Here is a 15,891-nt window from a genome sequence, read left to right on the forward strand (position 1 = left end):
GAGAGGGAGAAGCAGGCTTCCCGCGGAGCAGGGAGCCCGATTCGGGGCTTGATCCCAGGACCCTGGGACCATGACCTGAGCCGAAGGCAGACGCTTAACGACTGAGCCACCCAGGCGCCCCTTTATATTTATTCTTATACAATTTTCCAAATTGCTTTAGAACTGTCACAGTTGTTTTAATGGCTATACCATAATCCACCCGGTTCACATGGGTACCTTTCCCTATAACCATTTAACATTTAGTTATTGCCAGTATTTTTACCCTAACCAATTGTTAAGACTTGATGGGACGCTTAGTGCTTAAAACAGGAGCTCTGAAGAGATCAAATATCCAAAGTTATACAGTTCCACTCTTTTCTCTCTCTCTCTCTCTCTCTCTCTCTCTCGTTAAGACTAGCTCCAAAATGCTTCTTATGTGGCATGAAGAGGGAGGCGCTCTGCACCCTCCTAAGCATTGAGTAATCAGAGAAGCCAAAAGGACTGAGGGCTGGCTAAGCCCATGGCACAGAGCCGTGGGACACAAAGCAGTAAGTACAAAACACTTTTTTTTTTTAAATGACATTTCAAGATTTTATTTATTTGAGAGAGAGAGAGCACGCCCGAGCGAGCACAAGAGGGGGGAAGGGGCAGAGGGACAAGCAGACTCCCCGCTGAGCAGGGAGCCCAACCCCGGGCTCGATCCCAGGACCCCGAGATCATGACCTGAGCCGAAGGCAGACGCTTAACGACTGAGCCACCCAGGCGCCCCTGATAAATATTTTTTACAGCTTGTGCAAATAAAGGCCAGACCTTCTGATGCGCTGTTCTCTCTCCCATGGCTCTTTCAATCTGTATTTTCCCTCCTTTTTTTTTCTATGTTATTTATTTGTTGAAGACCCTGGGTCACCCATCCTCCAGGTCCTCCAGGGGTCCTCACATGTTCCTTACTTAGCACGGCTACACTGGCGCCCCCTCCCTATCCACCCCCCCACATGCTGCCAGTAAATCAGGAGTCAGACCACAAGGCCTAAGAGCTGCAGGTCGATTTGGGGGCACATCTACATTTGGACCAGCCACATTTAAGTGCTCATCAGCCCTATGGTCAGTGGCTCTCGTACTGGGCAGGCCTAGACTCCTATGTCATTAATGGAGGCAAAATGGGTATATTTCTATGTTTTCATTTCTCCTTCGTGTATTAGCAGGAATACGTCTACAAGGAGAAGTTTCCCTTCATCAACAATTTGGATACCCAAAACAGTTCATACAGGAAAGACTAATGAAATGCTTGATTCTTTCCCTTTATTTATCGGTTTTTAAAATAATGAGCTGGTTTCCTGCCATCCTCAGGTCATGTGATGAGACATATTCTGGGTATCTAGTACTGCAAAGCAAATTGCCCCGTGTTAGCATCTTTAGACAACAACCACTGAATCACATCTCATGGTTTTGTGGATCAAGACTGGGACCGGGGCTCAGGGGAGCATGCTTCTGCTCCATGTGACACTGACTGAGGCCACTTGGGAGTATTCAGTGTATGATCCAATCTGGAGGGTCCAAGAAGGCCTCGTTCCTATGTCTGGCACCTTGGTGGGCATGGCTGGAAGGCCAGGCCTAGCTGCAACCACCACACACAACCCCTATACACGCTCCTCCAGCAAGACAGTCCCAGCAGTCAGGCTTCTCACACAGCGGCTTGGGGCTCCCACAGAGGGTTCCCATAAAAGAAGGGGAAGCTGCTAGTTTCTTAAGGTCTGGGCCCAGACACGTCTCACTTTGGCTTCGCTTTGGCCAAAAATGTGGCAGAAGCGATGGTGTGCCACTTGGAGACTAGCCCTGAAAGGCCTGCAGAGCTTCTGCCCTCCTTCCTGGACCCTCGCCACCGCAGGAGGGCGAGCCCAAGCTCGCTGGCTAGAGGGATGGGACAGCTTTGTGGAGAGAAGCCACTGTGGTCCTAGCCAAGGGCACCCAGGAGCAGACGAGCCCCCGCTGACCCCCCTAGGTGACAGCAGATGCACAGGTGAGCCCAGGCAGGATCAGCTAAGTCCTGCTGATCTAAAAGTACCACTGAGCCAAACCTAAAAACGCATGTGCTATAAAAATGGTTGTTTCGAGGGGTGCCTGGGTGGCTCAGTTGGTTAAGTGTCCGCCTTTGGTTCGGGTCATGATCCCGAGGTCCTGGGATCGAGCCCCACATCGGGGAGCCTGCTTCTCCATCTCCCTCTGCCCCTCCCCTGGATCATGCTCTCTCTCTCTCAAATAAATAAATCTTAAAAAAAAAAAAAGAAAGAAAGAAAAGAAAAAGAAAATGGTTGCTTCGAGCCCAGGGTTTTGTGGTGTCTATTACATGCCAGCAGTTTGGCCATCAGATAGCTAATATACCCACACTAGGATAGCCATGGCTTTCGTGTTTCACGTTGCTCCTACTTCCTGCCCGTACGCGAGCTGAGAGCAGAACATAAATACAGTTTCATAATATGTTTTTCTTTATATTTATTCTTATACAATTTTCCAAATTGCTTTAGAACTGTCACAGTTGTTTTTTTTTTTTTTTTAAAGATTTTATTTATTTGACAGAGAGAGACACAGCGAGAGAGGGAACACAAGCAGGGGAGTGGGAGAGGGAGAAGCAGGCCTCCCGCCGAGCAGGGAGCCCGATGTGGGACTCGATCCCAGGACCCCGGGATCATGACCTGAGCCGAAGGCAGACGCCTAACGACTGAGCCACCCAGGCGCCCGTCACAGTTGTTTTAATGACTATACCATAATCCACCCGGTTCACATGGGTACCTTTCCCTATAACCATTTAATATTTAGTTGTTGCCAGTATTTTTACCCTAACCAATTGTTAAGACTTGATGGGACGCTTAGCACTTAAAACAGGAGCTCTGAAGAGATCAAATATCCAAAGTTATACAGTTCCACTCTTTTCTCTCTCTCTCTCGTTAAGACTAGCTCCAAAATGCTTCTTCTGTGGCATGAAGAGGGAGGCGCTCTGCACCCTCCCAAGCATTGATTAATCAGAGAAGCCAAAAGGACTGAGGGCTGGCTAAGCCCATGGCACAGAGCCGTGGGACACAAAGCAGTAAGTACAAAACACTTTTTTTTTTTTAAATGACATTTCAAGATTTTATTTATTTGAGAGAGAGAGAGCACGCCCGAGCGAGCACAAGAGGGGGGTAAGGGCAGAGGGACAAGCAGACTCCCCGCTGAGCAGGGAGCCCAACCCCGGGCTCGATCCCAGAACCCCGAGATCATGACCTGAGCCGAAGGCAGACGCTTCACCGACTGAGCCACCCAGGCACCCTGACAAAACACTCTTATTCAGCCTTTCTTTCGGAGCTCCTGTGGAAGCAGAACTCTGGCTGTGTTATTTCATTCTACCGTAGAGAAGAATATAAATGTGATGCCAAACCACACACGGGTGCTGCGTTTCTCCATAAATGCTTTCTGCTGCCATTCCATGCTCCTCAAGGGAAATGAGGTTTTGGTTTAAAGCACGGGTACATTAAACTGCTCAGGAGCAAAGAAGGGGTCATCCCTCCAATCACTGCTGGAGATGGAAGCTGGACGCCAGTCTACTCTGCACCCGAGCACCAGGCTCTGGGATGCTGGGGTAAGCCAGACAAGGTCCCCACTGTCAGGAGGCTCGCAGTCACACCTAATGAGGGCACAGGCGGGGAAATCACAAATCATGGCACGCAGCATTCGCTGCATGACAGCTGAGAAAGCAGGCTGGGCGTCTGGAGAGACACAGGCGGCTTCCGGGCGGGGCAGGCAGCTCGTGCGCTGGGGCCTGAAGGACGGCGCCGGCCCATGCTTACGGAGCACCCATCACATGCCACGCTCTGTGCTTTACTGACTCATTCAAACTTCAAACAACCGTATTTGCAGAGAAAGGTCAAGTCCTTTGCTAATGGCCACACAGACAGCAGTGGGAGAGCCAGGCTGGGAAGCCAGGCATGACCTGGCTCCGGGGTCTGCACATCTAACTGCCAGATGCATTGCACCTCTCAAGCCTGGGCTGAGAGGGCAGAAAGCACAGCCTTCACAAAGCTGCAGAACAAGAATGTCTTAGAAGGTCAACAGGGGAAAAAGTGCCGACCGCTGCACGGGCGTGAGAGAGAAGGAAGTGGCTGGAAAGAGGCCCAGTAACATTTCTCAGGGCAGCAGCGGGGAGCGGGTCTCAGGCAGTGCGGATGCATAGGGTAAAAAAGCCTCCAGGGGCGCCTGGGTGGCTCAGTCAGTTAAGCATCTGCCTTCAGCTCAGAGGTCATGATCTCGGGGTCCTGGGATCGAGTTCCACACTGGGCTCCTTGCTCAGCGGGGAGCCTGCTTCTCCCTCTGCCTGCCGCTCCCCCTGCTTGTGCTCTCTCTCTGACAAATAAATAAAATCTTAAAAGAAAAAAAAAAAAGCTTCCAGAGACCCACCAGCTCCCCCTCCCTCAAAGATTCACCCAGTGCTCCGGGTGCAGGAACTGAAGAGGGCTGGGCATGGCAGAGGCAACCATGGGAGGCTGTGTTTTGGCGTATAACACTGCCAGAGGGTGGAGGCCGCCCCGAGGCAGGGCACAGCCCAGGCCTGGACAAGGGAGGACACAGGACCTCACTCCATGAAGAGGGGGGAGGCAGGGCGGGGGCAGGAGTCTAGGACAACCCCCCGTGTTTCCAACTGGGTGGAGCACCGCCAGGGACTCAGTGCCGAGCCCTGCCTCCCTGTTCCTCGTGTCACTCGCTTTTCAGCTGTTGTTAACCAGTCCCACCGGCACCCGAGGAAGCGAAGGGAGGCACAGACCCCGCTCCATAGCCCCCTTCCCCGGCGCTGGGCAAAGGCACTGACTGAGAATGCCAACCGGAGGGGGCTCTGGCTTCTCACCCAAACCCTGGCTGTCTTAGCCAGGCCGGCTTGTGCGGAAACGTCCCGGGACTTCTGATGCCAGGCGGATAAACGGGAGTGTGGGAACGCTCCACAACGTGGACAAGCAAAGGGCTTTCTCGTCGTGTGCTCCTGAGGAGCCTTGGGGTGGAAGATCTGCAATGGGAGGCGCCCCTCTCGAACACAGGCTGCACCTGGGCTGCCAGCAGTCACAAGACTGACAAGCAGGCTTCGGGAAGAACAAGCAAACCCTGCTTTCTCTACTTACCAGTAAAAGTTCCAGTCTTCATTTTCCGTCACTTGGATCCATCCTCTCTTTTCAAAGTTATTTATCAGCACTGACTTCTCGATATCAGTGACCCATTTCACCTTTCCTGCCATAATCCTGGAAGAGGTCAACTTGTTAGAGCTTGGAAATGTCAACAGCAAAACACTTCCCCTCGCATATCCCAAGCTCCACCTGCCTGGGCCGTGGTTCTCAGCCATCTGGCTGAGACATCTGGCCATGTCATCTGTTGTCACAGCTGGGATGCCTCCGGCATCTAGTGAGTAGAGGCCACGATGCTGCCCAGCACCCTACAGCGTACGGGACGCCCCCCCCCCCCACAGCAAGTCACCCAGGCCAAAATGTCAACCGTGCCAAGACTAAGAAATCCTGGCCTACTGGGGGGAAGGCAGCAATCAGACAGGGACCACCCGATGGGCATGGCCATTGTGACAGGAGCCACGAGGCAGAGGCGCAGCACCTGGGCTGTGAGAGCCGAGGCCGGGGGTGGCCCACGCAGGGTAGCTGCGGAAGACCGCCCTCAGCTGGGGGCCCTGGAGCTGGCTCCCGAAGGGTGGGTGGGAGCCTATCCCAACGTGAGCACCCCCATTCCCGGCCAGTGCCGCTACCTCCCTGCTTCCTCCCCTGCCCTGCTCCAAGTCACTCTCTGTAAGTGCAGGTGACCTTTAAGTGTTTATCTGACCACATCACTCCCGTTTACTAGCCTCCGTGGCTCCCCAGTGCACTTAAGACACACAGACCCCTGGCCCTCACCTGCTTCTCCTTCACCTGCTGTGTTCTCGCCACACTGGACTCGTCTGCCCACACTCCGCCTCAGGGCCTTGGCACATGCTGGGTGGGTGTCTGTGCCCGTGGCACTCCCCCTCCCTCAAGGCCTGGCAAAGCTGCTGCCCACTCATCTGCCAGCATAAGGGACTGTTACTTCCTCCACAAAGCCTCCCTGACTCCAGGCCCGGTACACAGCCGTTCGGTACTCCTGCACCCCTGCCCCTGCCAGAGGCAGGGAGCTGGCTTTCTTCTTCGCTGCTCTGGGCCCAGGGCCTAGCACTGCGCCCGGCATGTGGTAGATGCTCCATTCAGACTGACTGACTATGGCCCCAGGCCTGTCAGCACCACTGTGTGACTTAGAGAAAGTTAAAAGATGGGGACCCAGGTTTGCCTTGCCTCAGGAGAGGGAGAGAGAAGGCACTCCCATGGAGCTTTCACACAAAATCAGCCCACTGCCTCCTCGCCCTGCCCAGCAAAGGCAGTGTCGTAGAGGTGGGACTTGAGTTCGAGGCCCAGTTCCACAACTCACGAGCTGTGTGACTCTGGGCAAGTTACTTAACCTCTCTGAACCTCTGTTTCCTTATTTGTAACAACAGGAGCTACCCATCTCACTGGGTTACAATGAGGATTAAATGAGTGAACAGTGAGAACAGTGTCTGGCACATAGAAAGCACTCAAGAAATAGTTGGTATTACTGTTGCAATCACCCCCTTTTATGGATTTGGAAGCGGAGGCTCAACAGTTAAGAGCCCCTATAAGAATCAGACCGGGGGCGCCTGGGTGGCTCAGTCGTTAAGTGTCTGCCTTCGGCTCAGGTCATGATCCCAGGGTCCTGGGATCGAGCTCCACATCGGGCTCCCTGCTCAGGTCAGCAGGAATCCTGCTTCTCCCTCCCCCACTCCCCCTGCTTGTGTTCCCTCTCTCTCTGTCTCTCTGTCAAATAAATAAATAAAATCTTAAAAAAAAAAAAAAAGAATCAGACTGAAGGGAGTCATGGAGCCCTGATTTGAGCCAGGGTGACCCTACTCTGAAGTGCCACCTCTTTTCACACAGTCCACTGCCTCCCTCTGAACCTGGCCTTCATCAGGATGATGCCCATGCCCACGGGGTCGATCAAGGTAAGGAATACACAGAATCGCTCTCTGCAAAACGAGAAGTTGCCCTGTAACCATACGAGGCTGTTAACGTGGAAAGTCAGCAGCTGCCTCACAGAAATGCTGGGAGAAGCATCACAGGAGCGGGATCCCCACGCGCTGTCACCCCACACCCCTCACCGAGCTAACCCCAGCCAGTGTCCAAACCCACCGCGGAGCCGCAGCGAGTTCACTGTTTCTCTACCTGACTTCAGCGCCCACAGCCCGGCAGCCCTGCCCAATCCTGCTCCAACTCTGCCCCCTAGAGTCCAACTGCAGACTCGGGGATTTCGGGGGAGAACCACCCCCCAGCAGGCAATGTCCACACCACCACCATCATCCCCCACACCCCCTCCACGTCTGAAATCCCACATCTCAGTGCACGGCCACCTGGCAAAGACGCTGAGCCACCCGGGGTGACCCAGCAGGGGCACTAAAGGGGCCGTGCTTTAACAGTCAGAAAATGTTTCCCGGCTATGATCCCTGAACCCAATAAGGCAGAGAGGGCAGATACTCTCATCCTCACTTTATGGAGCACGACCGGGAGCCTCTGAGGTGAGGTTTTCTTGCTGCCCCCCCCCCGCCCCCACTTCCGCCATCTGGGACCATGGGCGCTAAGAAAACCAACCTCTCAGGCTGGACCCACCATAGGTACTTCTGGAGCCAACAGGCACAGCCAATTTCGCTTCAGCTTCAGGGACTCCTGCTTGGGGTTCGTACCTAAAACAGAATTAACACACAGGCAAAATGCACAAAGCACAGGACCGAGAGACAGTTTGGGAACACAGCAAAACCGCGTCTTCTGCCGAACAAGAGTGTGCCACAAGATGCCTTGAGGTTCTTTTCTTATTGTGATAAATATTACTGAATTCTATTACTTTTTGACTCCCGCTGGACTTCTGGGGCCTCCCTGTCACTCCTTCACTTCACACGCCCCCTGCTTCAGCCGAACACCCCACCTCCTCGCTGTTCGGCACGCACGCACAACCGCGGTGCTCTCCCCGCTGCTTCTCATCCAGCTCCGCCAATCACAAAGGTGCAATTCAAAGGCCACCTCCCCCAGGAAGCCATTCTCATCGCCTTTTCCCTCCACTGAACCTTCTGATTACCTCTCCTGCCATCTTTGCTGGCACACAGAACTTCCTACCTTGCATATTCGTTCTTTGTCTACTTTCCTTCTGTAAGTGTGCAAGGTGAGGACTCTCTTAATCACCTCCTTCCTTCTCATCCCACCGACTCTTTCTAGATCTAGGTGTGAGCATTTGCAACAACGCTCACAGTCCATTTGGCCGGCCCCATTATCTCCAGTACTGAGCCCACTGGACACGGGAAGCAAACGATGCCTACTCCTTGCAGAAGTGAAGGAACACACATGGCCCCAAGGGTCAGTCCTCTGAATCTGACTCTGCTTTCAAGAGTCACTTCCCTGTAAATGTTATGGGTTGAACTGTATCCCCAAAAAAGATATGTTGAGGGGCGCCTGGCTGGCTCAGTTGGTATAGCATGTGACTCCTGATCTCAGGGTCATGAGTTCAAGTCCTACATTGGGCATACAGATTACTTAAAAAAAAGAAGAAGGAAATCTAGACACAGGGACACATAGACACACAGGGAAGGTGGTCACGTGAACATGAAGGCAGAGATGAGAGCTATGCAGCCACAAGCCAAGAAAAGTCTGGGTCCACCACAAGCTAGAAGAGACAAGGACTCCTCCCTAGATTCTTCGGAGAGCACGGCTCCGCCAACACCTTGACTTCAGACTTCTGGCCTCACTGAGCCACCCACTTCATGGCACTTTTTATAGTACAGCTCCAGGAAACTAATACAAGATATAACCATCCTAGGCACGAGAAGAAAAGAAATTTACACCCATAAAGAGTTTTAAATATATATGTGGGAGACAGCACAGTGATGAGCAAAAGGACAAAACAGCTATTTATGATTTTTTTTTTAAGATTTTATTTATTTATTTGACAGAGAGAGACACAGCGAGAGAGGGAACACAAGCAGGGGGAGTGGGAGAGGGAGAAGCAGGCTTCCCGCGGAGCAGGGAGCCCGATGCGGGGCTCGACCCCAGGACCCCGGGATCATGACCTGAGCTGAAGGCAGACGCTCAACGACTGAGACACCCAGGCGCCCCGACAGCTATTTATGATTAAAAAAAAGAAGAAAAAGAAATGAACTAAGGCCACCTCTCCTTTAAAGAGACGAAGGACCTCCTTCCAGAAAAGCACCAAACCAGCATGATAACCAGCACTGAGAACCAATGACAAGGCAGCCCCATCAGAGCCAAAGGAGGGACAGCAGTTACTCTGCACCTGAAGCCTGGAGACTCGTTCATTTCCCCTGCTCACACGTCTGTGGGAACTCGAGAGTTTTCTTGGGGCCTCCGTTTCCCCCATGGAAAAAAGTGGGAATGAGAGCCACAGGGCCTCCACAGTAGGGGTGAGATTACTGCAAGGTCAGGCAGGTGTGGTCGTGGTGCACCACAGTGGACTTGAAACAAGCACATCAGCTTTCCCCGAGGTGCCCTGAAGCTCTCCCCGATTCAGCCCCGCACACTCCTCCACTTCAGCCCCTACTTACAGTGGGCCTGCCCGGCTCCTGGCCCCGTGCTGTAGTCCAGCCCCGCCCTCGAGGAGGAAGTAATTCCATATTTCTACTACCACCCCAAACAACAGCTACCACTTATATGAAGCACTAGGATCCGTCAGGCACAGGGCGGGGCAGTCTGTGCATATTCTTCTCTGCTACATACATCCCTTTGGCTCACATGCTGCCGGTAGGCAGGTATTCTCCCCATTTACACGTGGAGAAAGTGGGGCTCAAAGAGTAACAGGCAGAGCACAGACTGCAGCCTGTGGGCACCCACGCTGCCTCCCTCCCACACTCTGTCAACTGTCCGTTTACCCCGCAGGGCAGGGGGTGGGCTGATCGGCCTCTGTCCCCCAGCACCCAGCCAGAGCCAGGCACAGCGAGGGGGCTCAGAAATGGTCTGCAGAACAGACAAAGGAACCAGCTAGCCCATCCCCACAGCACAGAAGCCAGGGCTGACTCCTTCCCAACTCTAAGAAATACTAAGCCCTTTCCCTTAGACAAACCAATACAGCATTGGCTGTGGTTGGGTTGGTCTGGGGTCACGCCCGGCGGGGGGGGGGGGGGGGGGGGGGAAGTGAGGTTAGCAGTACCATGTAATGAACTTGGTAGGTTACCGCTCTAATGGGGTTCACGTGAACTGAATGTTAAGCCATTTGGTCACCTACTTTCTTTTCCTTTTTTTTAAGATTTTATTTATTAATTTGAGGGGGGGGGGCACAGAGGGAGAGGGAGAAGCAGACTCCCCGCTGAGCAGGGAGCCCCATGAGGGGGCTCCATCCCAGGATCCTGAGATCATGACCTGAGCTGAAGGCAGATGCTTAACCGACTGAGCCACCCAGGTGCCCTCAGTCAACTACTTTCAAAACTCAGCATTATATGAAGGAATAAAGAAGATGTGGGATATGGGGCGCCTGGGTGGCTCAGTCGGTTAAGCGTCTGCTTTCAGCTCAGATCAAGATCCAGGGTCCTGTCCTGGGATCAAGCCCCATGTCAGGCTCTCTGCTCAGCGGGGAGCCTGCTTCTCCCTCTGCCTGCCTCTCCCTCTGCCTGCCCCTCCCCTGCTTGTACTCTCTCTCTCTCTCTCTCTGCCAAATAATGAAAGCTTGCCATTTGCAACAATGTGGATGGAACTGGAGGGTATTATGCTAAGCAAAATAAGTCAGTCAGAGAAGGACAAATACTATATGATTTCACTCGTATGTGGAATTTAAGAAACAAAACAAGTGAACAACAACAAACCAGGTGAACATACAGGAAGGGGGAGAGAAGAGAGAGGGAAACAAACCATAAGAGCTCTTAACGATGGAGACACACTGAGGGTTGCTGGAGGGAGGTAGGGGACGGGCTAGATGGGCGATGGGGATGAAGGAGGGCACTTGTGATAAGCACTGGGTGTTGTATGTAACTGATGAGCCACTGAATTCTACTCCTGCACCCAATATTACACAGTATGTTAACGAACTAGAATAAATAAAAATTTGAAAAAAAAGTTAAAAAACCAAAACTGAGCGTCATAAAACCTAACCTAGAGAAACAGAGTTAGTTGTGTGCTGTCATGCTGACTGTGCTCGAATCCCAGTGGGCTGTCACCACCTGAGGTCCGTCAGCCGGGGAAAGGCATTCTCAAAGCAGGCAGCTGGCTATGTTCAGAACGCGATGTGGGTCCCCCTCCTGGGGCTGGTGGGCGGGACCTTCATAAGCTTGAGGACAGGTTTCCACGGGGATGGCCCTCGGTGTTTGTGCTTCGACAGCCTAGCTTCTCACCCACCCACTCGGCGACAAGAGACGTGAAGCCACCTGGGACGAGGTGCTCGTGGACAGTCTTGATCCAGGGAGACAAGACAGTCATTTAACAAGCTGGAAGCCCCGGCAGCAAGGTGCCTTAACAATCCAACAAAGCTCAACTGTGGTCCTGAGGGGGAAGTGACTATTAATTCATCTAGCAGCAGATTGTGCCAGGTCTACTCCAGAAGATTCCAGATCTATCTGTGTCTCTCCCCAGCGTCCCCATAATCCTGGACGACCCCAGCAGACTCCGCTGGTTTCCTTAGCGCCATCCTCACCCCACGGCACCCATTCTTTGCCTAGCAGCAGACTGACCCTCTCACACGCACAAAGCAAATCATGTCACCCTGCTCATAAGCCTCCAGGAGCTTCCATTGCCCCCAGAATAAAACCATCAGTCTGCCCATTACCTACAAGGTGGACCCCACATGATCAGGGCTCCCCATCACCTCTAGGGCTTCGTCTCCTGCACCCTCCCCACCCATCAGCCCTCTTCAGCTCCGGGCCGCCTTTCAGCTCCTCACACCCACCAAGCTGCATCCTGTCTTAAGGCTTTGCTCTCCCCCACATCTGGCCCCTTCTCAAAGGTCAGCTCTTCAGAGTGGCTTTCCCAATGCCAAGCTCACTGCTCCCCACTCATCACACTTTACTTCTCCAGGGCACTCAGGCTGCACACGACTGTTTAGTCCAGCGCCAACTCAAAGCATGGCCCATCAACCCACAGCACCAGCATCACCTGGAGCTCGTTAGAAATACAAATTCTTGGGTGCCTGGGTGGCTCAGTCTGTTAAGCGCCTGCCTTTGGCTCAGGTCATGATCCCAGAGCCCTGGGATCAAGTCCCACACCGGGCTCCCAGCTCGGTGAGGAGCCTGCTTCTCCCTCTCCTCCCTGCTCCTGTTCTCTCTCCCTGTCTCTGTCTCTCTCAACTAAATAAATAAAATCTTAAACAAACAAACAAACAAACAAACTCTTGCACTTCCCCCAACCCCTACACAGATGCACACTCTCAGACTCTTTGGGAGCGGGGCCCAGGAATCTGCATCTTAACAAGCTCTCGGGTGAGATTCTTACCCTTGCTCAAGTCTGAGAAGAACTGATCTAGTTCATGTATTTGGTTCCCTCGTGATTACCTGTCTTTGACACACATATCTCACGTCAGGAGAGCAAAAATGTTGTTCTGCATTATTGCCTACTGAACCCCCAGCATCCAGAATAGCATCTAATAATGGCAGGTGCTCATCAATATCTGATGAATTAACAAAAATAAAGAGGTGGATTCCCTCCACATACAATCAAACAAGGGTTGTTCGTGCCAAGCAGTGAATCAGGCACGGCCCAGCCCTACAGAGGCCGTCAGAGCTGCCGGCGAGAGAAAGCGGTACACAAACACCCCCAGACTTCCACAGTTTTTCCGGGGGCCTGAATTAGGAGATCTGGAGTTTAGCGGATCTCCACTGAGTGAGGGAGCATCTCCGGAATATCCGTACCCACAACCCCAGGAGGACAGAACTTTGCCAAAAGGCCTTTCACTTCCCGGAGTTACGCCTACTCCCTGACAAAAGCCAGGACAACCTTTCAGGAGAAACAGCAAGCAGAGGGAAGAAGTTACATTCATAGAGTGAATGCACTTTTCTGGGTCCAGTCACAGAAAATGAGAGCCCTCTCTGTCCCCATCCCCACTACCCCCAAACACTTTGGTCACTATCACTTTCAACAAAGTCCCAGCTAGGTCAGGATTCTAGGGCATTTCGGTTCCTTTCCAGCTAGTCTTCCTTGCAATGGAAACAGTACCATCTTTAAAGAAAAAATAATAATAATAGTGTCAATGAGGACTTCGGCACAGCGGGATCGCCACCATCTATCTCCGCACCCCACTGGGAGACAGTGCCATGCTCTACGGCAACTATTTAGCCCTGCTTGTGATTCCATGGGCGCAGAGCAAGACCAATCTCTTTGTTAATTGCCACAACCCAGCACTGAAATGTGCTCATTACATGTTTTCGTGACCAAAGAACCTCTCTGCAAACCCGAACCTGCTTACAACAATACGATACTCTTACTTCTAGAACGAGCCCCCTGTAACGCCCCGGCTGCTCTATGGGGTGCTCGGCTACCTCCGCCTCCCGCCCCCTTTGACTGACAAACAGGGAGGAGAGATGCCCGGGTCCAACGCCGCAGAGAAGGGCAAGCAGGGCGGGGGACACGAATCCGTCTCCTAACCAGAGCTGTCGCCGCAGGTACACCGCACCCTGCAAAAGATGCCCTTAGAAACAATACAGACTGCAAATGAATGGGAGAAGCCTAGGAACGATGAAATTCTGGGATAACCAGTATCGGTCAGAACGCAATTACAACGAGCGGGCAGCACAGGGAAAGTCACAGGAACTCGAAGGAAAAGCAGGGGCACAGTGGTCAGCGCAGGCTTCCCGGAGGGCGCGGGTCCGGCCAGCAGCACCTGAACCACACGGTCGCGGCCGCGCACCCTCGCTCGCGCATGCGCACTCGCCCACCCAGGACCGCCCACACCCTCGTCGGGGGAGGCGGCCTCGGCGGCGGGGCCTCACCTGTGGGCGCAGAGCGCCGAGCAGCGCCGAGCAGCGCGGAGCAGGGCGGCCCCGCGCCGCGCCCCGGCCCCGCCTCCAGCCCCACTCCGGCGCCGGCAGGAGGACTCCACCCGCAGCCCCGCGGACCGGCTCGCCGCGCGCCGAGCTGTACTTCCGGGGCGGTGCTCTGGCAACCGAAGACGCGGCCGCTGGCGCGCGACTGCTTCCGGGGTCACATTTTCCCGGTTTGTCTCTAAGCCTCCCGCTCATCGGGCAGCGCGCGGGGCTCCTAGGGAGAGCCGACCGTTCATCCCCGGGAGGCTCGCAGCCTTCGGGGCCCAGAAATGAGGTCGAGAAAGGTCGAGGCGCGAGGTTGAGCCTGACAGTGGGAGGCAGAGCCATGTGGTGAATCGGGCCCGCGTCTGGACCGCGCCTGGTCCCCTCTGCTGCTCAGCTTCCGTGTCTGTAAGGTTGGGACTGCCGGTAGCGCCGACCTCGCAGGGTTTGATGTCCTTAGGTGATATCTTGTGCCCAACTGGTAATAACCAGTAAATGTAAAATCAGTACTCAAAGGTCACCTCATCTGTGAAGTGTCCCCTGAGCATGGAGCAGATCTAGTTTCTCAAACTATATTTTGTAAACTGTTAGGAAGAGGCAGCTCAGCCTCGTGAGAAATTTAAATCTAGAGTCAGACATGGATTGAATCCTCGCTCCAAAATCCACTAGCTATGTGACTTTAGGCTGGTCGCTTCCCTTATCTGAGCCTCAGTTTTCTTGTCTATAAATTGGGGATAACTGCACTTACATTGAAGGGTTGTTAGGAAGATTATTAAAAAAAAAAAAAAAAAAAAGGCGGGGTGCCTGGGTGGCTCAGTTGGTCAGGCTACTGCCTTCGGATGGGGTCATGATCCCAGGATCCTGGGATCGAGCCCCGCATCGAGCTCCGTGCTCCACCGGGAGCCCGCTTCTCCCTCTCCCTCTGCCTGCCGCTCGCCCTGCTTGTGCGCGCGCGCTCTCTCTCTGTCAAATGAATAAATAGAATCTTACAAAAAAAAAAAAAAAAAGGCACTTGGTATAGCACATAATAGTTGCTCAAATTGTTGAAATAATTCAAAATAAAGAGCATGTATTCCGGATGTTTGTCAGCCACAAAAGTGCGCTTAGAAGCAGCATGTAAGAGGAGAAACAGAATTTTGCATCCCTGCTCTGATCCATTCTAGCTGTTTGGGCATCCGCACATCCCAGCCTCTCAATTACAGTTTCTCCCCAGAGAAATGGGAGTAATTATCTCCATCTCTCAGGGGCGGAAAAGATTTTAAATTCCTGGTGGCTAGCACCTAGGAAGGTGTACGTTTTACCACATCCTTAGCTTGTGCAGCATACATGCCTTTCCAAAAAGCATCGCCAGCAGCCCAAATACCAGAAGGCTTGGTGACAGCCAGTGCCAAGAGACCAACCCGCAGGGAAGAGCAAATAGTTAAAAAAAAAAAAAAAAAAAAAGAGTTGTGACCAATGTGAAGAATTAACTGGGAGCCAGGTAGCCCCAGGAGGAAAAGACAGGAAACAGAGATACTTGGTGCTAATCTAATCTTGTAAATCTAGTTTAAAACATCTTTAAGGGCTTTCTATTGCCATCAAGATAAAAACCAGACTCGGGGCGCCTGGGTGGCTCAGTCGTTAGGCGTCTGCCTTCAGCTCGGGTCGTGATCCCAGGGTCCTGGGATCGAGCCCCGCGTCGGGCTCCCTGCTCAGCGGGAAGCCTGCTTCTCCCTCTCCCACTCCCCCTGCTTGTGTTCCCTCTCTCGCTGTGTCTCTCTCTGTCAAATAAATAAAATCTTTAAAAAAAAAAAAAAAAAAAGATAAAAACCAGACTCCTTAGCGTTTTTACTTTTAAAGTACTTAAAATCTACTAACCTTTTTCCAGG

The 15,891-nt window shown here is 52.9% G+C and overlaps 1 protein-coding gene across 4 annotated transcripts in view; it reads right to left on the bottom strand.

Annotated features, from left to right (window-relative positions):
* The window catches only part of TTLL1 (tubulin tyrosine ligase like 1), a 30,754-nt gene extending 16,650 nt beyond the window's left edge, over positions 1-14,104 (bottom strand). For 2 of the 4 annotated variants that reach the window (XM_032416779.1, XM_032416776.1), the window contains exons 1-3: positions 13,988-14,104; positions 7,686-7,759; positions 5,121-5,237 (exon numbers count right to left, since the gene is read on the bottom strand). In XM_032416779.1, the coding sequence (XP_032272670.1) occupies positions 5,121-5,233 (113 nt within the window). In that variant the 5' untranslated portion in view covers positions 5,234-5,237; positions 7,686-7,759; positions 13,988-14,104. Of the gene's footprint in view, positions 1-5,120; positions 5,238-5,891; positions 6,226-7,667; positions 7,760-13,987 lie in introns of those variants that run through there. The other 2 variants (XM_032416777.1, XM_032416778.1) reach the window with 2 other exon arrangements.
* Positions 14,105-15,891: the final 1,787 nt, after the last annotated feature.

Source organism: Phoca vitulina, unplaced genomic scaffold, assembly GCF_004348235.1.
Source record: "Phoca vitulina isolate PV1807 unplaced genomic scaffold, GSC_HSeal_1.0 scaffold19, whole genome shotgun sequence".
Lineage (NCBI taxonomy): Eukaryota > Metazoa > Chordata > Mammalia > Carnivora > Phocidae > Phoca > Phoca vitulina.